This window comes from Mytilus californianus, unplaced genomic scaffold (genome assembly GCF_021869535.1).
Source record: "Mytilus californianus isolate M0D057914Y unplaced genomic scaffold, xbMytCali1.0.p SCAF_5, whole genome shotgun sequence".
Classification (NCBI taxonomy): domain Eukaryota; kingdom Metazoa; phylum Mollusca; class Bivalvia; order Mytilida; family Mytilidae; genus Mytilus; species Mytilus californianus.
Genome location: NW_026262701.1, coordinates 76,449,834 through 76,471,851, shown reverse-complemented (window position 1 = coordinate 76,471,851; position 22,018 = coordinate 76,449,834). Strand labels below are relative to the sequence as shown.

General features: G+C 31.5%; 1 protein-coding gene across 1 annotated transcript in view; it reads right to left on the bottom strand.

Annotated features, from left to right (window-relative positions):
• Positions 1-2,492: 2,492 nt before the first annotated feature.
• Positions 2,493-22,018, bottom strand: part of LOC127702764 (fibroblast growth factor receptor-like) — a 29,893-nt gene continuing 10,367 nt past the window's right edge. The window contains 5 exon segments of the mRNA XM_052207068.1: positions 2,493-2,591; positions 4,350-4,543; positions 8,878-9,040; positions 14,697-14,820; positions 20,722-20,891. Of these exon segments, the coding sequence (XP_052063028.1) occupies positions 2,578-2,591; positions 4,350-4,543; positions 8,878-9,040; positions 14,697-14,820; positions 20,722-20,891 (665 nt within the window). The 3' untranslated portion in view covers positions 2,493-2,577.

Below are 22,018 nucleotides of genomic sequence, written 5' to 3'. Positions count from 1 at the left end.
CTTAACTCCTGTCTTAGTAAAACATTTACTGCCGTATTAAATTGTAGATTAAACACATTATCAGAGGAAATTGAATTAATTTCTGAGGCCCAAGCAGGGTTTAGAAAAGGCTTCTCAACTGTAGACAATATATTCATTTTACATGCCCTTATATCATTATGTTTTTCTGCTGGAAAAACTGTTTTGTTCGTTTGTAGATTTTAAAAGTGCGTTTGATACAGTCTGGCGAATGGGACTGTGGCAAAAATTGCAGAAATCAAATATTCAGGGTAAAATTTTTAAAGTTATATATAATATGTATCAAAATATTAAAACATGTGTAAGGAAAGGAGACGAAGTTTCAGCGTTTTTCAGTTGTGATGTAGGAGTAAAACAGAGAGAGAATTTGTCTCCTTTCCTCTTCTTTTTATTTTTAAATGACCTTGAAAGTTTCTTGTTAGACAACAATGTCGATTGTCTACAAAAGGTCTATGGCTGCAAAATGTGAAGAAGAATTGTCTTGTTTGCTTAAACTCCTAATCATCTTGTATGCAGACGATACTATACTACTGTCTAAAACAGAAGAAAGTCTTCAACAGGCCTTGGTAACGTTTGGGCAATATTGTAATTTATGGAAACTTCGTATTAATACAAAAAAGACAAAAATTGTAATATTTAGTAAGAGAAAATTTAAACCAAAAATTGTATTTAACATTTATAGTGAAAATATTGATGTACAAGATTCATATTCATATCTTAGTGTTATGTTCAATTAGAATGTTAGTTTTTGTACTGCTAAAAAGAAATTATTGGATCAGACAAATAAAGCTTTGTATGCCTTATTGCAGAAAATAAGAAATCTGTCAATTCCATTAGATTTGCAATTAAAATTGTTTGATTCTCTTATTACTCTAATTCTTGTCTACTCAAGTGAAGTATGGGGATTTGAAAATAAACAGGGTATAGAAAAAATACACTTGCAATTTTGTAAGAGAATGCTCAATTTAAGAAACAATACTCCTAGCTATATGATATATGGAGAACTTGGACGTTCTCCAATGGAAGTTGTCATTAAATTGAGAATGGCTTTATTTTGGAACAACCTTTTATCCAGTAGTAAAAAAATATCTAGTATTTTGTATAGACTTATGTTTAAACTTCACGAGAGTAAAAAAGGACAATTTAAATGGATTGCTTATGTTAAATCTTTTTGTGATGAAACAGGGCTTAGTTTTATATGAAATGATCAAATGCATATGGATAACATTATTCTCAAGTTATCTAATTCTAAAACAGAATTTGACTGATCAATTTATTCAAAACTGGTTTTCGCAAATAAATAGCTCATCAAGGGGGGAATTTTATGGACTTTTTAAACATGAATTTAAATTACTTAGAAGGGCTGTATCTGATAGATTATATATGTGTGAATTAAGATGCTCAAATCTAAAATTTACCATAGAGACAGGAAGATGGACAAAGATCCCTAAACAAAATAGAATATGTCATTTATGTAATTTTAATATTGGTAACGAATATCATTATATGTTTACTTGTACATATCCACAAATCGTGGATCTGCGCAAAAAATTTATTCCACCTTATTACAATACAAATCCATCAGAGAATAAGATGATTGGAATGCTGTCAAATTGCAATGTAAAGTTATATCGTAATATTTGCAGATTTATAAAAAACATTATCAAATATTTATAATTATTCAATTATTAATACCTATGTAAAAACTCACATATTCATGACATTGTATTAAATCCAAATGATAGAGATATATACTTTAAACTGACTATGTTGTATACACATGAAAGTGCCACGAGAATCACGTGATTGTTAAATGTGTGTTAGCTCCTGTTGTCGTACATACATGTTTATCATAGTTGTATTATAATTACTGTATGGATATTTACTTTATTTATGTATGCATGTATATTGACCTCTTGAACACTGATGTGTCTGAGGATAATAAAACTTTTAATCTTGAAAATCAACCATGAGTTCGTGACATGTTTCTTTTATTTTAAATGGCTGACCAAATGTAAATAAGAGCTAAATTTTGATTGGATGAAATTTTATATAAGTCTCCAACCAAATACTACCTATTTAAACCTGGATTTATTAAATAATTTGGTACATTAGATGGTCATTCAATAGCTATAAAACTTAGTTAGACCCAATTTACAATATAAACATTATATTAAAATGACAAATGATTGCTTTTAGATATTTTTATATAACAATAATTCAAGTAATTGCCAGTAATTCGTTGTAATTATTTTTAGTAATTTTAAGTAATACCAAGTAATCCAAAGCAGATATTTAAAGTTTTTCAAAGTGTCATCAAAAGAAAATTGCTAGTTTTCTAAAGCTTGTGTCATTCCCTGACACATAAGACAGTAATTCATTGTTTAATTGTATATTGCCTAAAGGTAGTTATATTAATACATTCCTTAGCAAGACTTTTAATACATTACATTGTAATCTGATATTTTAAATACCTCATCACTAGCTTTGGAAATTGCAAGAGAGAAGTACAAGAGTGCACACGCTGGAATGTCTCGCCTGCTTTACTGACCATTTATTTTATGCTGATATTCCTAAAAATAAAGTTTTACTACAAATATCACATAAACTTAACATTATCAAAGGAAATTAGGTTAAGGTCAAATAAACCAAGCCCAGAAATACATGTACACCTTCAATTCATTCCATACACCAAATATAGTTGACCTATTGGTTATAGTTAACAAGAAACAGACCAAACCATACAAACTTTATATGAGCAAAGAACAAGGAAAATGAGGTCAAGTTCAAATGAACCCTGCCAGACAGACATGTACACCTTACATCCATTCTATGCTTCAAATATAGTTGACTTATTTAAAAAAAAATCATTATTCATGCATATAAAAAGGAGGCGTAGATAACAAATTAGTCAAAAACAAACTGACAATTTCATCGCAAACAAAGAAATAAGACGAAAAGACGAAAAACATTGCAACATGAAAATATTTATATACATTAATCTAATAGATCTTCAAATTGTATTATTTTTTCATATTCATAACAAAATAAACTTGTATTTTTTGTAGTAGTACAAATATTGATATGTTTCAAACAAATGATTGCATTGTATCTAATGAAAAGAGGGGGATTGATGATTTCATATGCAATTGATTCAAAGATAATTCGCACTTTACTGGTCGAGCTGGTTTTGTTCTGGTCAAAAGTAGACAAATGTAGATATAAATATTTACCTACATCATCTTTCCATTTCACATTACTGTTAAACATTTTGTTAAATGACTCCAGGAAATCTGGTCTTTTTCACTTTATTATCTCTATTGTGAGCATTTAATAAATTTCTTGAATATTTGCGGTCTAAATTTGAATCAGTTAAAACAAGTAGCATGTACCCATGATAGAACAATAATCTTCTGGCAAAGATAGAACTTTTTAGACTACTTTAATTTGAAAAGGTAAATCATTATTAGCATTGGAGGGTCTGAAAGGTTAAAGTAAAGTAAAGGAGAATGATGAGGAAAATTCAAAAAAAAAAAGTTTTATAAACGAAATGTATGTTACGTTGGAAAGGTACATGCATAGATCATGGCAAAGAAACCGTATGATCTAATCAACTTAATAATGCATATGCAACGATTTATCGGGATTCCATGGCTATGCAAATATTTCTCGTGATTCCTATTTCTTTCACCTCATGAAAATTGTAATATGAAGAAAAATTTAGGGAAGGTATTAGTATTGAAACCCATTTTATACAAAGAGTTAAACAGTAGAGAACATGTTGATTTAATGAATTTCCAATCAAACCCAGATAGAAACTATGAATTTCTATAAAATCACCAAGCTTTAGAACAAAAGTGTGTAACATCAGAGCTCTCACGTCAAAATGTGCTTCAGAAGTGACTTGATTAATTATATTTTTTCACAGTTTTTGGTCTGCCCCATTACCTGCATAGCGATAATGGTCGAGAATTTATATATTTGCTTATATCCGAGTTGAAACTAAAATGGCCACATCTAGTGACTTTATTTCAGGTAATTTTAAACTTCAGTTCTTATCATATTATTATGTTTCAAATGTATTTTAACTTTGAATAAATGTCTTTTTATTTACTCTCAGTTACATTTTAGGTATTCAGATTAATGTCTGGGCACATTTTACAGGATTTCAGCCTAAATCCTAGGATTTACGAATACTACCTAACATCATTTAGGCAATATAATTACTGCCTAGGCGATATAGTATTGCCTTGGATTAAAGCTTAATGCCTAATTTCACTTATTGCCGCTGACATTTACCGGTACACATTTCTTTTTATTCAAACACATACTTATATCTTCTTCTTTTCTAGGATTTGTTGTAGTGGTAGTCGGTGTAGGTGTTGGCATGACTTTCAACCATACATCCACTTGTTTCAAACCAAAATATTTACCAACAAAACAAACATAATGTCCAGCATCTTTCATGGTTACACTGCGTAGAACTAACATCTCCTTATTTTCTAAAATCTGAATTTGAAGGAATCAGTTTAATTTTCAACTTTTTCATATGAAACCACAAGTATATTTATTTGGTAACATATTCTAGTATTCAGCTGATACATTTTATAGCTCCTTTCCTAAATTAATCAATTGAACTTTTGTGAAAATAAACCACAGACAATTTGTGATTTTTTAACAAAAAATAATTGGTCTATTTGAACCCCAAAAAAAATAATATGACTTATACATATGATACACAACAATCAGTAAGAAATTATGTAATTAGTTTATCAATATCTCATATTTGTGGCAGAAATTGACTAATATTTAGTAAATCGGGGGTCTGTTGTTCAAGATGTCGTTAAACTAATCATATGATTAATTTTAACGAGTTATTAAAAGTTAATCGCATGATTAGTAAATACAATGATTTAATTTTGTTGTTCAACTTACTTCAAATCGTTGTATTTGTTAATCTCTGTAATAATTTTTAATCAATATGATTAATTTTGGGTAATTAGCAATTTTGGGTAAATAGCAAGTGCTTCCCACAATGCAGTGTAAATCAGGGCCTCTATAACTTCTTGTTCTGCGAAAATAATTATGGCTGACGAAAGCAACCTTAATCCTTGGCCAGCAAATCTCCCCAGATTGCGCAAAACCAAATATTCAATTGCTAAGGAAAATATAATCAAAGAAGAAGTTGGGAAGTATTGCATATAGTAAGACAAAAACCTAGTAACGAGGTTACACACAAAAAAAGGTTTGGGAAGACATCACTATGAAAATAAACTCCCTGGGCATAGCTTATACATAACTGCGAATGATCGAGATAAAAGATAAGTGGAGAAATACAGTTTCGAAGGCAAAAAGGCTTACAAAGAACAAAGAAGGGAGTCAACAAAAGCTGGAAGGGTTCCTTCACCAAGACCAGTAACATCACAATATGGGACAGTCATAGATATGACTACAGACAGCTCCAACAATGAGAAAAATACATACCGTATAGTCGGCTCTTTAAGGCCCGGCCCTGATAAATGTGAAACAATTCAACTTAAAAAACTAAAGGCGTAACCTATAAAAAAACAATTTATGAAAAACCTATAAGTGACAGACATGAACTGACGACAACCATTAAATTACAGGCTCCTGATGTGGGACAAGCAAGTAGAGAATGTGTTGGGGTTTAGATGCTTGTAAGCGATCAACCCTCCACCTAAATTGGGACAGTGGTGTTTTAGCACAACATTAAAACAAACTGTAAAAATCACTTCAGTGGGCTTACCTCAGAAGATTGCTACTATGCACAAAAAAAACAAACATTACAAAAAGACACAAATCACCGAAATAAGAGTGAGTATTCGCAGTTAATGAGTGCTAGTTACATCTTTTGAATAATCATGTTCTCCCAGACTAAAGTATCAACCATTTCACATACAACGGATTTAGTGTAAAGACGTCCAAAACAATTTAAGGATGAGTACTAAAAACACATAATTTAGGAGAAGAAATTTATTGCAAGATGATCTCTGATCCCTTGTGCATCTTATCTTCCAACATAAGAAGGTATTACAGGTTGGATATATTCCTCCTGTTCACCGTCTACATTTGGCTCAAGTCAAAGAATTGCAATGTTATATGCAATACTGCACTTGCAGTGATGATCTGCAGGCCTTTTCTGGTTTAATTCTTAACTGTAATAGACGCAAATATTTCAAAAGATAAGTTTTAAACTCTACAGAATAATTATAACAATTGAATAAAAAGAAATATAAAATGGCAGCTTATTGTTCCTTTCAAGCATCCTATACAATCTTAAACATTTCTTCATTACGACAATGTGATGTAAATTCTAGCAATATACCAAGTTATTGCCCAAACATTTATTTGTTGCATTTTTATTTTGGACCCGAACAATTGCCAGTGTACAAAAGCTTATAAACTATTTGCAATAATACTCTTCATGTGCCCACATTCATAATTTCAATAAACTTTAAATCAAGTTTATATATCCCCGTAAAAATAATAAACTGCTTCGCCGAGCGCAGCTGGATACGACCGCAGAGGTTCAACCATGAACAGTTGGGGCAAAAATGGACACAATATTCAGGCTTGATATATAGGTCTTAATTTGGATTGTAATTAAATATTTGACACATTATAGGTTTCTGACACAGAATAAATGAAGTCAAAGAACTTGAAATTGGTTATATGATTTGAATTTATATTCAATTGAATATTTCTTGCTTTTGTGCAATACACTGTGCTATTGCGCAATACTTAGTAAATCTGTTTTCAGACTATATACAAAGAATTGACAAAATAAATTGTGACACCAAATTCTTCTTAAGGAAAAAAATTGACCCCCGAAAAAAATATTTGAAATAATGAATTTGATTTCTTTGATCTTGAGGAAAAATATTGCATCCAAACCTTTTACTTGTAGTTTTGAACCTTGTGGTACAATTTCAGAGCAATCAAATTGTCCTGAAACTAGAAAAATGCTTGTTTGGGCTCCTTTTTGGCCCCTAATTCCTAAATGGTTGGGACCATTATTCCAAAAACAATCCCAACCTTCCTTTCGAGGTATTGAACCTTTTGTTTAAATTTCAAGGAGATCCATACTCTTAAACTTAAGTTATTGTCCGGAAACCAAATGTCTCTGGACGACGACGACGACGACGACGACGACGACATGATAGCAATATACGACCCCAAATTTTTTTTGCGGTCGTAAAAAAATTTGGAGTTTTTCAACTTGTTGTTAAGCTAATCACATGAGGACAGTCTGCAATTCGATTTAGACCGGCATAATAGAGGAAAAAGATTACTTACACTAACGTTTGCTTGTGGAAGCAAAGAAGGTGTTCCATTAAATTTTCAAATTACTGTGGCAATTTTGGGGCATTCACCTTTATTATTGATATGTGAACAAATTACCAACGCCATTGAAGAAGTAAAAAAATAAATTACCTCTGACCCTAACTCATGGAAACTTTTCTTCCGAATTCCAAATACTCTCTCTACTGTAGATCTGGTAGAGCAATGACTTCTGTTAAAGCGTTCCTGTATTATGTTTGCTGGTTGCATGTATCGGTAATCAGGAAGAATCTACATGGATATCCACTATCACCCAACAATTATCATTGTTCAATGCCCTGATTCTTATCTTCAAGATACCTTCCAATAGCTGACGTTCTAAAAACATGGGCATCATGTGCAGACTCAGGCCATTTTTGCATTAACATTCGTTATTAATCCTATAAACATACATACCTGTTCGGTGAGAGCCAAGACTCCGTGTTGAAGGCCGTGCTTTGACCTATGAATGTTTTCTTTTTACACACATTGTGACTTGGATGGAGAGTTGTCTCATTGGCACTCATATCATCTTATTGTTTTTTTTATTCCTATATACATGGTTAAAGGCGAAGATTTTCTAAAAAAAATACACAATATGTTGGTTAAAAAAACAACTGTATGGTATTTTATGGGGTACTATGCTTACAAGTTATTTATTTCTGTTGTGGTGAAGGTCTTTCTCTCTAAAGCCATGTAGTAATTTTAGAAGTAATTTTTATTTCAAAACTTCTATATTACTTTTTTTTTATTCTGTCGTCAATTCTAAGTAATCATGATTGGATCTCAAACAACTAGAAATACGCTATATTATTGGTGGGACTAGTAGAAATAAAGATACAAAATTGTTTTCATCAATTGTAAAATACCGGAGGGTGTACACCCGAGTGTGGGATTTTCTTGCTGTGTTGAAGGCCCATTGATGGCATTCGGCTGTGTTCTGCTCTTTGGCCGGGTTGTTGTCTCTTTGACACATTGATGTATTGTTCTTTCCTAGCTACCAAGGCGTAGCTTGACACAGTTGATTTATCAAAACCCATAGTATCTCCGACTACTTGCATCTGACTTCCACTGCTATAAAAACGAAGGACAATCATAACTTGCTGTTCAACTACCAAGGCTGTCTTTTTACTGCTACTTCTCTTAAAATCGCCTTTCAACTCATTGCAAGAAATTCAACGGTTTCCCTATAAAACATGTACCTTTGTCGTAGTTGCTAATCACTGAATTGTTTATTTAATGGATTAAAACTTCGATAATGCTGTTCTCTTCAAACTCTAACCAGATGAAACATTGCAATGACAGCCATTTTTTGATATCTTAATCATATGATTAAGATTTTAACGACTCGTTCGTAGTAACGACAAGTTGGACAACACCATAATTTTAAAAAAATTATTAAGAACTTTTATCGAATCGTTAGTACTTAGTCTAACGAAAAATTGAACAACAGACCCATGTATGTTACCTTATTCAGTATAATTAAAACTGCAACTGTAATATTGTAAGATAACTTACATTTGATGTTTTAAAAATACCTCTATGTAAACCTGTTTGATTCCTTTCACCCATTTAATTGTGACCTCAGGATCATTCAAAGGTCGGCAAGTAAATATAGCATCATCACCTTCATTTACAGTCTGATTTTGAGGCTCTTCTACTTCTAAAGGCCATGTCAGCTCTTAAAATAGAAACAATTGTTCTACCGTAAATGATTTTAGCCAATACAATTAAATAGGTGGCCAAAGAAGCACTTATCACTTGTTAAACTATTTTTTTCATAACAGTTTTGGATTAAGCTAGGACCAATGGCAGTAGCACTTAATGCATTAAAATTTTCGGATTCTGGTAAAGACAGGTGTTGATGGAATCCTTTTATATAACATAATGAATTAAATTATTGCAGATCTTTTATTAGATTTATACCTTTAACTTTACTTGTTTGTCTTGTTGTTATTTGTTTTGTTTTTAGTTTGTTTGTTTTTTGTTTATTTTTGTTTTGTTTTTGTTGTTGTTGTTTTTGTTGTTGTTGTTGTTGTTGTTTTTTTTTTTTTTTTTTTTTTTGGGGGGGGGGGGGGTCTAGACATGATATTTTTTTTAAACAACTGTTAACGATAGACAACACAGAACACAGCAATGAGTAAAATAAGATAATGATGATTTTAAAACACCTTTATTGAAAAATGTAATTGTGTGTAGATTCTTGCACGAGTCAATCGAAAGCAATGTTGGATAGTTAATATAAAAGTGTATAATATATATATATACAGCTACTATTTGAATTTACATTTCAAGGCTTGACTATTTTATTTATTACTTGGGAGTGTACATCATTTTTTTATAATCCCATTGCAAATTGCACAAACCAATCGCAATATAAATTTAAGCACTCGGTTTGCCTTATAATCTGGATGCATTTATTTTATCTATCATATCTTTATATTTTGTTTCCTCGATGTCTTCAATTATTAGTATACTCGTTATTGAAGCTGTCTGTACTCAATGGTTGATGTTGTATAGAGAAATTTAAAGTACAATGTCCATGTAAAGTGAAACCCTGTGGCATGCAACTAATAGGAAGTTTGCAAAGAGTAACACACAAGCTTCATTGGGACCTCTTATAACATGTATAAACTGGTCTCATAAAACATCTCGAATTTTAAGGATTTCCCGAAGTTACTTAAATCAATCCAAATATTCTACAGGAAAACTGGGTTTTGAAGAATATCTTATTTTCAGAAGTTTTATGAATTTATGAACATACTCTCAAAAGAACCGATTTATATGAAAAGATATGAAGATATAAAAAGATACCAGGATTAAAATGTTGTACGCCAGACGCAAGTTCAGTCTACAAGAGACTCATCAGTAACGCTAGAATAAAAAAAGTTAAAAAGACCAAATAAACTACGAAGTTGAAAGGAATTGAGGACCCAAAATTTCATAACAAATGTTTTGCCGAACACATCTAAGGTAATCTATTCCTGAAGAAGGAAATCCTTAGCATTTCGAAAAATGTCAAAGTTTGTGATAGGACAGATACTCAAAAAAAAAAGAAAAAAGAAAAGAGAAACAGCTAAAGGCCAGAATACCTTAAGTAATGATGATCATGCTTGAAAGTCACATGTCAAGCTCAAACTGCCGGGTCCTGAATTTAGATTCAGAAAAAAAGCGAATATTCACATTCGCGAGTGAAATTAATATTTATGCATGCACGTATTTTTTTTGCGCAAAAAATAGTAAACAGAAAGCATACCACACTGATCATGCTGATACTTTAGATAAGAATACGCATTTGCGTCATCACATATATTAATATAGGCTCAAATATCATGTTTAATTGTTGAATTCGGATGTCAAGCTACCCACCTCAAGTGTTTTGACTCCGGATTCATTGCATTAAAGGTTAAACTATAATGAAAAAAGAATAGGGATTATGCCCATGGGACACATATGATGACCCCACTTGCATATAACGTTACAAAGGTACATAACTCAAGAACGGTAAAAGTGACGCTACCAAAATTCGCACTTGATCTGTGTATTGTGGTAATAAGCATTATGTATACGTTTCATAACATTTGGTTGAGGCAAACTTACGTAAGAAAACGGAAACGGAAAATTCAACACTTTTTCCAATTGTAAGGGGCATAACTCTAAAACAGTAAATTTGGCGCCAACAAAATTAAAGCTTTATTTGTGTATTGTGGTAATAAGCATTGTGTATAAGATTCATAACATATGGTTGAGGCAAACTTAAGTTAGAGAACGGAAATGAACAATTAAGCATTATTTCCATTTGTTAAGGGGCATAAATCTAGAAAGGTAAAGTTGACGCCCCCTAAATTCAAACTTGGTCTTTGTTTTGTGGTAATAAGCATTGTATAAGTTTCATAACATTTGGTTGAGGCAAACTAAAGTGAGAGAACGGAAACCAATTTCGGAACGTACAGACGTACAGACGGACATACAGACGGACAGGGGTAAAACTTAATGCCCCACCTCCGCGACGGCGGGAGCATAAAAAAGAATTGAAATGTAATAATCAACATATGTATGCATTCCTGTTAATGAATCTTTTCCGAAAAATTAGAATATAATATCAATAAACACAAACATCAATTATTTACTGATGCACATTTTATTTATCAAATCAATCTCTTCTTAAGGTAGCACAATACAAAGATTTTGTTCAACCCCGATCAGACAACTTTAAACTAGTGTAATTTTATTTATCCAGTTCTTAAATTTAAAAAAAGAGGAACCGAAATAGAGAAGAAAGATAAATCTTTCAAAAAGTAATAATTTCATTATTACATCATTGTTACATAATTGATTATTGTGTAATTAGTGGTCATATTATGATGTCCATACTATAATGAAATTAGCTTCTTTTTTATTGATCGCATCCCTAAGTTTTTGATAGATTTTTGTGCAACACAGTTTGACCTCCAAAACTGTGTCTCAGGTTTTTCATATTGTATTACATTCTCCCGTAAATAAACATGATAAAGGCAATAGTAGTATGCCGCTGTTGAATAGTCATAAATCGATTTGACGAAAACAAATCCGAGTCACAAACCAAAACTGAGGGAAACACTTCCACTATAAGAGGAAACAAAACGGAACAACAGAAACAATGAACTGCTACAAAAGCAAACGCCAACATACATATAAACGGACTATGTGATAACAACTGCCATATTCCTGACTTGGTACAGGACATTTTAAGAAAAATGGAGGGTTGAACCTGGTGTTATAGCTAGCCAAACCTCCGGCTTATATGGCAATGTTAAAAATATCGCTAAAATGACAACATTACGTGACAGGAATACAGTACAAATAAAAACAAGAACATTCCGGACAGTGAAATATATAAAATAAATAATATAATAGTTCATTTCAACATGTAAACCACAGAATAACAACGACCACATAAAATTAATTTACGACAGAACACAAAAACAGCACAAACGAATAATGAACTGTGTGTCACACGAATATATCAACGCTACAAAAAGTGACGTCATAAGTAAATTTCTAAAAATACAATATAAAATTGGGATTAAGTTTGTAATGGTGTTAATTGATGTATTTTCTGTCCATTACAAGAATATTAATATAGAATTGTGTTAGTAATGGGGTAATTATTTGCATTTTATAACCATGTCGGTTTTTCTTCTAAACCAAACTGTGTAAAAACAAATAAATCCTGTTCATATAGTTGCTTTAAACCAAAATGAAGTTTAATGAAGTTTTCAATCTCAATTTCATAAGAAATCACTTAACTTAATTGGATATAAAAATTTGTTCTATTGATGTTTTTAGAAATCTGAAACACGGTTATAAAGATAACATGTCAAGGAGCAACCTGTGCTAAAATCAGGCATATAGAGGCACCCGTCTAGGAGTTAATTACATTTAAAAACTACTTTTTCATGACAAAAATTTATGTGTCACAATTGAATAAATAAGGATTTTCCTAATTGAACCTCATTCATTTCAATATAATTCACACATGTACCATGGGGATACTTCAGGATTAGCCTTTAATCATAAATCATTTAGGATTTGTCCAGTAAGAAAACATTCCATTTCAGCAATTCTAAATATATAAAGAAAATGCACACCCTATGCATCAAAACTCAGATCTGGCGGGAGAAGTTATATCATTATTGACCTTGCTGTAGGCCATTTACCACTAATATGGTCAAAACTCCGCTCACATGAATAAACACCAACTAAGAATTTCACATTGCATTAAATTTTTTTTCAATATGGATTTCATTTGTTTAGTACATAAAACATTATATCTTGTTTTTAACATTTTCACAAAAAAAAGATATGCATGTGTACACAAAATGATCAGTCGGTCAGTCTAGAGGATTCTTATGGGGGATTTCTAGAATTATAATTGTATACAATGACAATATGGTGTTTTACACAAAGTAGATTTTTCTCATTTTTGTAGTTTGAAAGTAAAATATTTAATTTGTGTTTTCTATTAAAAAGAATTCAGATATACACATTCTCTTCAATAAATCCTAATATTACCATCAGCATTAATTTAACATCAGCAACTTTAATTGTTGTACAATTAGATTATTTTAATATCTGTGCATTTATATTTTAATTCCCTCTGTATCTCTAAATAGTTTGGCCTTTTTTTTCTCCTGGCAGCTCTAATATAGAAATGACCTGAATTCCTTTTTCTGGATAATTTCATTTTTAAGTTTGATTTTATGTCAGTAACGTTCTCCTTTTATTGTAGCATATATCTTTCTTTTCTTTTTTTTTTGGCATCTGTTCAATTCCGTTATTTCATCACAACAGATTAAAGATTTGCGACATCATGCATGCTTTTACCATAGTGAAGCGTCCTTTTTAAACGTGTCATAAACCGAAATTATACTGACTGCGTCAGAAAAATAGAATGAATGAAACAAGTATAGGGCATTGCTTTAATTTTATATTTGATTAATAATAAATATTAAACAAATTGAATGTAGTAAAAAACAAAGGAAATTAAATAATTTTCAGCAAATGTTTCACAAGTGTAAATATTTGTAGGAAACTAGAATATGGTATAAAATATAAAAAAAAATCCATTAAATACTAAAATTAAACTAAAAAAAATTGTATGCGTCACATATAAATGCAGAAATGTCACGCACTATTGTCCATTCGTGTCAATTGATCAATGAAATGCACGCGACTTCATTCATACAACCAAATAACTTCACAATGTTTTGTAGACATAAAAATAGTTTTCCTAACTATTTAATTTCATTTAATATTGTGAACAACAAAACACAAATTGTTAATATAAACTACCGATAAAAAGAATAATGTCATTTTTTTTATATATACTGACTTTATCAGCTCGCCCTAGAGGGCTCGCTTGATATTCTTGCTGATAAAGTCAGTATACCAAAAACAAAAATTTCATTATTATATATGTATCTGAGGGTCTAAATACTTAAGTATGAGTACATTTTTGCCATTTTAATGTATGTCATTCGGCACTATCTATGTCATAAATAAACTAAACACTTTCTGACTCCATGTCAGTCTCTCTTACAAACACATATCGTATGCATTAATAGCATTTGAACTGCAAATGCTAATTAATGAAAGACTAGTTTGAACCAATGACCCTTGACTTCTAGCCCTTGGGGACAATTTAGATTCAAGTGTGATAGTACATTACAATAGTTAGTATGTGACTACATTTAATAAATTATTTTTAACAGAATGAAAAGATGGTTGGTAAATATTTGATTAACTAAATCACAGTTGATGGCGAACATAGAACCATTTACTGTGCAAGAACTTACTTGCGACTGTTACATAGAATGCAAAATTTAGACTGCCATATTCATTTTTCACTAAACATTGGTAATCTTCCTCATCATCAACCTTGGCATCTCTCATTATCAGTGAGTACCTGCGCATCTTTGTCTACAGGAAAGAAATATATACTGTCAAGAAACTCATAATACTACAAAAAACATTTTACACCATTGTGGATGTCATGTACATAGATCCTGTTGGGTAATGATATTATGTACAAAATATCCAATGAAACACACATTTATCTTGAAGGACGCACTTAATTCAATGAGACAGACATATGAATAGAAGAACAACTAAAACCTAGGTGAAATAGTATACCCTTCCTTTGGATCAGAGGAATAAAAATACTATATCTGGACACACAAGTTGCAAAATAATAAAGGTAAGATCATTCTAGCATTTAGTTGTACAAAGACAACAATCTGTATATTTTATCCAATTGGTGTTATGCAGGCAACAATCAATCGATCAATCAATCAATCTACTGAAATTCAAATTTGATTAAAAATCTTTACACAGTGCATGAGTAAAGTCAGGTGGGAAATACCTCTCATTAACAAGTGTTCATGTGGTGAAATGTCTCACTTGCTTTACATGTTGTGATTGAAATCATGTTGGAGTCTGTTATATGAAGGGTTTACTACAGGTATCACATAAACGTAACATCGTTGTCCACTAAACCATGAAAAAAGTCAGGGTCAGATGAAACCTCCCAGACAGTCATCATACCATATTATATACCAAATACAGCTGACATATTTTTTATAGTATCCGAAAGAGACCAAAACCACCAAAACTAAATATTGACCAATGAACCAAGAAAATTAGGTCAAAATCAGACGGAACCTGCCTGTCGGACATGTACACTATACAAATATTCTATAGACCAAATTTAGTTGAACTATTATTTATAGTATCGAAGATCGGACTTGATCATGAAAATTTAACCTTGATCACTGACCCATGTAATGTGAACCTTGCAAGAATCTAAATATAGTTTATCTAATTAGTCATTGAAAGTGAGTATTTCACATGACAAACAAAAATGTATAAGTATTTTTCAAACAGACGCCGAACCATGGAAACGAGGTCAATCACAAAACACTTATAACAGACTAAAATTTTGTAATATCAGGCACCTACATGCAAGATATTAAGCATACAGGTCCTCCACCTTCTGAAATTTAAAGCTTTATACAAGCAGTTTAAAGTATCACCACTTCCAGATTGTAATTCATGTGTCTATCTTATAACTCTCGACGCAGGCGAAGACAAAAACCTTTACGATATGTTTAAATAGAATTTCTCTAATATTTACAATACATTCTTGGCAACATGAATGTTGACATATGAGTGTATTCTTGCTATACCACAATGTATTATTTCTTATTTCCAATAAATATTAACTACAGGTAGTTAGGTAACAAAGTTGAGCACTAAGGCAGGTTCTTTCCTTTCTTTTCTTTTTTACTGCGGGGGGGGGGGGGGGGGGGGGGGGATAAAAAGAAAGAGATCTTTAGCATTTGAATTTTTTATAAAGGGTGGTCTTTCTATTACATTGATATACAGAGTTGACTAAAATGTAAAATAGCAAAAATACCGAACTCCAAGGGATATTCAATACGAAAAGTCCTTTATAAAATGGCAAAATCAAAAGCTTAAACACATCTAACGAATGGAAAACAAGTCATAATATGTTGACTAAACAACTGTCATATAGCACTTTTTTAGTATCCATGTTTAGTCTTTTTTTTTATCTATTTTAAGCACTAGGTACCTTTTGGGGTTTGTTCCCCTACCTTAATTATATTATGTACATGTATGTATATGTTGAATCAAGTTTATATATCAAAAACTTTTATATAGATGTACATTTGTGTAACATAATCTGTTGATACAGCCTCATATGATTACACTTATTAAATGAATTATTCTTGACAGTTCATGATACCAGTTCTCTCCGAACAGTAGAGTATCACACCAAAAACACGATTTCATACTAAAGCCATATCAATACACCTACAACTTCTGTACTTTTAATTCCAAAATATTATAATTAGATGTTAAATGCTGCGTTAGTGTGAGTATATAATTTATGTAAATACTTTCAATTTTTTAGAGACTTTAACCATAATCCAATTATAAACTTTTTTCTTAAATTATTCACAAGGTGAGATCTGAAAATGAAAGTGTTCTAGAAATTTTTTCCTAATTATTCAATTTCAGAATTTAAAAAATTTGTTTTTGCAATTTTTGTTGCCAGGTTTCATCTATCACCTGACTATAAGTTCCCAAAAAGTTGAACAGTGAAACAAAATCTCAACCAACCATTTTGCATAGACACAAAACCAAGCCAAAAGGTACATTTATGTAAAACATTAAACCCATCCCAAAACACATTCAAAGTTGTAATTTCAACTGAAGATTAGGGGGTTGGTCAGAAGATATTTTGAAGATTAATCATTCATTTTCTGCTGTTTTGCATGCTTTTTTTCGATTTGGTTTTAGATGAGCACACTTGTTACGGTCAGAAATCACCTTTAAGTTGTAGCCAACAAACGACAAAAATTAATAATAAATTGAACAGGATTTATTATACTATTTTACAAGAAATATTATACAAATAGAAATGTTAACTTAACAGTTCAGATATATATGTCTGATCCTTTGTCTTTTCTTTATCCGGAATTTTTCTCTTTATAACTGTACGGAATCCTATGAAATGTATATGTCCTCTAAGTTCACAATCTAGTATGATGTTGTGCGTAAATAAGAGTGTCAATCTAACAACTCCAGAGATCTTCTGAGAATACAAGTATATTACTAATGTCTGTCGATCTAATTTCGGTGTCTGAATATATAGTTGTCACAGAAACTTCTAGAACACTGTAGAAGGGAAACTCCTAGAATATTGTAGAAGTTTAAATTACGCGTCGTAGATTATGATCATTCCGGAATTATCATGTAAGTCAAATAGAAAGTTCTAATCATTCCATCAGTATCTATGATTGTTTCAATGATTTATAAACTGCACAATTGTAACATTATTTTCTTAACAACTATAACCCACTTAAATAACCATCTTATAAGGCCACACAACACAAATTAGGCCAAGATGAATAAACATGATAATTACAATACATAACACACTACCAATGTCTTGACTTGAACTACAAATTTGTAAAATTGAAATTGGAAATGGGGAATTTGTCAAAGAGACAACAAACCGACCAAAGCAGAAAACAGCCGAAGAACACCAATTGGTCTTCAACACGGCGAGAAAATCCCGCACCCGTAGGCGGGCTTCAGCTGGCTCCTAAACCTAAATGTGTACTAGTTCAGTGAAAATGGACGTCACACTAAACTCAAAACCATATAAATGAACTTAAATTAAAAAAACAAACAATATAAACAATGGCCAGAGGCTTCTGACTTGAGACAGGCGCAAAAATGCAGCGGGGTTAAACATGTTTTGTGAGATCTCAACCCTCCTCCTATACCTCTAGCCAATGTAGAATAAAAAAAAACACACAGCAATGCGTACAGTAAAACTCACTTTTAAAAGAAGTCCGAGTTCGATTTCAGAATAGATAACAACAGAAATTATTTAAACTAAGCAAAATAAAAATGATACATAAATAAACAAAGGACTACTACATGTAGCAGTTACTAACATGCCAGCTTCAGGAATCAAATAAACTGAATGAAAGGTTTTGTCTTCATCAAAATCAAGCACAATCCCTCCCGTTAGCCGTTTAGTATCATACTTTCCTAAAATTTATGAGAAGAAAATAACCCGTATCATACCAACAACTGGTTTTAGAATAAATGTGTTTACTTCCGATGCAAAGACCCTATGAGTGAATCAATAGTTATACCAAAACATGCAATCCTTAATGACCTGAAACAGTATCGTAACTATATCCCTTCTGAATAAGTCTGTTGAAAGGTTTGGTTAGCTTTTGATGTGAATGCCGACATTTTTGTGCTTTGTATTAAAGATTGGATGTGAAATACCTGAACGTATAAGATGTCTGGATGTTTATTTATGTTTACGAATGCTGTCCTTGTACCGATGATAAAATTTAGTAAACGTTTTGACTAGTTTGTGATAACGAAAACCCTTGTGTAATAATTTTTCAGTAATACAGATATTTCTTGCGTAAAAATCAAATACGTTGTTACATACATGATCGAATCGAACAAGTTGAGATACATGTATATAAACACCAAAAGATGGTGACAAGGGATCGTCACCATCTAAACATGGATAATTGCCAATAGGAAATGAAATATCATCTCTTTTATCACAAATTTTGGTATTAAGCTTCCCGTTAAAGATATAGATATCAAGATACAGGAAAGGACAGTGTTCATTGTCAGTATTAGCTTTATTTAAAGTCAGTTCAGCAGGATACATCTATTTAGTGTACATACTGAAGTCGTCATTATTGAGAGCCAATATATCATCCAAATATCTAAAAGTGTTATTAAAATTTTGTATCAAATGTTGTTTCAATGGGTCTTTGCTGATTTTAATCATAAATTGTTACTCATAACAATAAAGAAACAGGTCTGCAATAAGTGGCGCACAGTTAGTCCCCATTGGAATTCCGATCACTTGACGATATACGGAATCTCCATAGCGAACAAAAATGTTATCTTGTAAAAACTCAAGGGCAGTTATCGTATCAAAGCAGGTCCAAATGACATAGTTATTTTGTTTGTTGTTACTTAAAAATAACATAAAAGAGTTTGAATATATATTTTCGCATTCTGACTTTTTAAATGCCCATTTAATTGATAGGTGTGTGAATTTTTTCTTAATAAGATTATGAGGCAAAGTGGTATATAGGGTAGAAAAATCAAAACTTTGAACAGATTCGAAATCACCAATATAAGCATGCAATTTATCAAGTACTTCCAACGATTTTTTGACAATATAAAAGTAATTAATTCCACTATTTTCAAATGCCTTATTCGTACAATGTATTACCATGTTTTTGATTGTACCAAGTGTACTAGTAAGTAGAATAGACAGTTTAGTAGTAGAAAAATGACTTGAAGACGAAATAAATCTATATTTATGAGGTGTTTTGTGCAGCTTCGGAAGCCATTACATAGTTTGAACTTTCATTGTATTCGGTTCTACTTGTAAAGAAGTAGCTAAAAGTTTATTTTTGTTACAGATGTTATTTTCCGAAAATGGAGTCAGTTGGAACGTTGGTAAATTCGTGAGTTTCTTTTGCAGAACCTCAATGTAAAATTTACATCAAACAATAATGATATTAATAGCAGCCTTATCAGCCGGGACAAAAACAAATTCCTTGGCGAGTTCTTTTAGCTTATGTTTGATACGAGAAATAGGGCGATTATGGTTTTTGTTAGAAGTAAAATGTTCTTTAAAATGTTTTATACGAATATCAACTATATTCATTACTGAGTTAAACAAAGAATCTAAGGATTTTTTGTCAGCTTTTTCTCGTTTTATCCATTTCGAGCAGTAAGTATGGAGTAAGTTGTGGATGATGTTACGACACTCATTCCAATAAATAATTGACGGGGGATGATATTTAGGTCCTTTACTGAGGAATAATTTCAACTCTCGGTCATGAACGATCTTAAGGTCTCCTGTTATAACATGGGAAGTTTGGCAATAAACGTATTCGGAATTACTGCAATTTCATGACGTATGTGTATTGTCACTGATATTAACATCTTTACACACTTTGCTATAATTAAACACATAGTTTCGGGTAAATTTTTTGTAAACATAACAAATAAGAGGGAGGTCAGTATTATCAAAATAGCCAGGAATTTGTTCTTTAACAGAATGATCTTTAAAAATACCGGCAATATTTACAAAATCAAAACCTTTATTGACATATTTGATTTTAATGAAATGTTTTGTATGATCTTCAAAGCGATCAATTTTGGGAAACAGTTTAGAATAACAATATGCAATTATAAATGTTTCATCTGAATTTGTTTTTATCTAAATAGTACCTTTGATCTTTTCTTATCATCAAACATTCTTCCATCTCTATACCATATAATGGATGGTTTAGGGTTGCCATTCACACCACAAGTTAATTTAACGTCGTTTCCTTCATTCTTGGTTACAATGGAATCACGCTATGCTGGTCTGGATTTGGGTTTCCAACTTGGTGATGAATCTGAAGAATAAAATTATTATCACATCAAATATATTTGTATATATTCTTTTTTGTGTACATTTCATAAAAAAATTCAAATACTTGGTTTGTGTTTTTAAAGAAAAATGTGTCAAAGGGTCAAATTTAATATTTTGTAAAAATTTTATGATCCTTAAACGAGCCAAATTAATTCCAATCAAGGTGTTTGGTACCACCCTGAGGAAGTGAAAACAAATTAGGGCTTTGTATAAAGATTTTGTTAAGATAACCTTTGTAATTTGATTAATATGGAATGAAAGGTTGACAAAGTGATGTTTGAGTATCTATTGTGTTATATGAAAGGCTGACACTGCACGTTGTATATTATTTGTGTAAAAATGATCTGAGCAAGTGCTGTTTGTGTATCTTTTATGTTCTATAAAAGGTTGACACTACACGTTTTATAGTGTGTGTGTACCAATGATCTGAGCAAGTGCTGTTTGTGTATCTAGTGTGTTCTACGAAAGGTTGAAACTACACTTTGTATGTTATTTGTGTACTAATGATCTTGGCAAGTGCTGTTTATGTATCTATTATGTTCTATGAAGGTTGACACTACAGGTTGTATATTATTTATGTGTCGATGATCTGAACAAGTGCTGTTTGAGTATCTATTGTGTTCTATGAAAGGTTGACACTACAGGTTGTATATTATTTGTGTGCCGATGATCTGAACAAGTGCTGTTTGAGTATCTATTGTGTTCTATTAAAGATTGACACTAAATGTTGTATATTATTTGTGTGCCGATGATCTGAACAAGTGCTATTTGTGTATCTATTGTGTTCTACAAAAGATTTACACTACATGTTGTATGTTATTTGTTTATCAATAAATTGAGCAAGTGCTGCTTGAGCATCTGTTGTGTTCTATGAAAGGTTGACATTGCACATTGTATGTTATCTGTGTACCAATGATCTGAGTGAGTGCTGTTTATGCATCTATTGTGTTATATGAAAGGTTGACACTATATTGTATATGTTGTTTGTGTACCCATGATCTGAGCAAGTGCTGATTGTGTATCTGTTGTGTTCTATGAAAGGCTGACAGTATATGTAATATATTGTTTGTGTACCAATGATCTGAGCAAGTGCTGTTTGCGTATCTATTA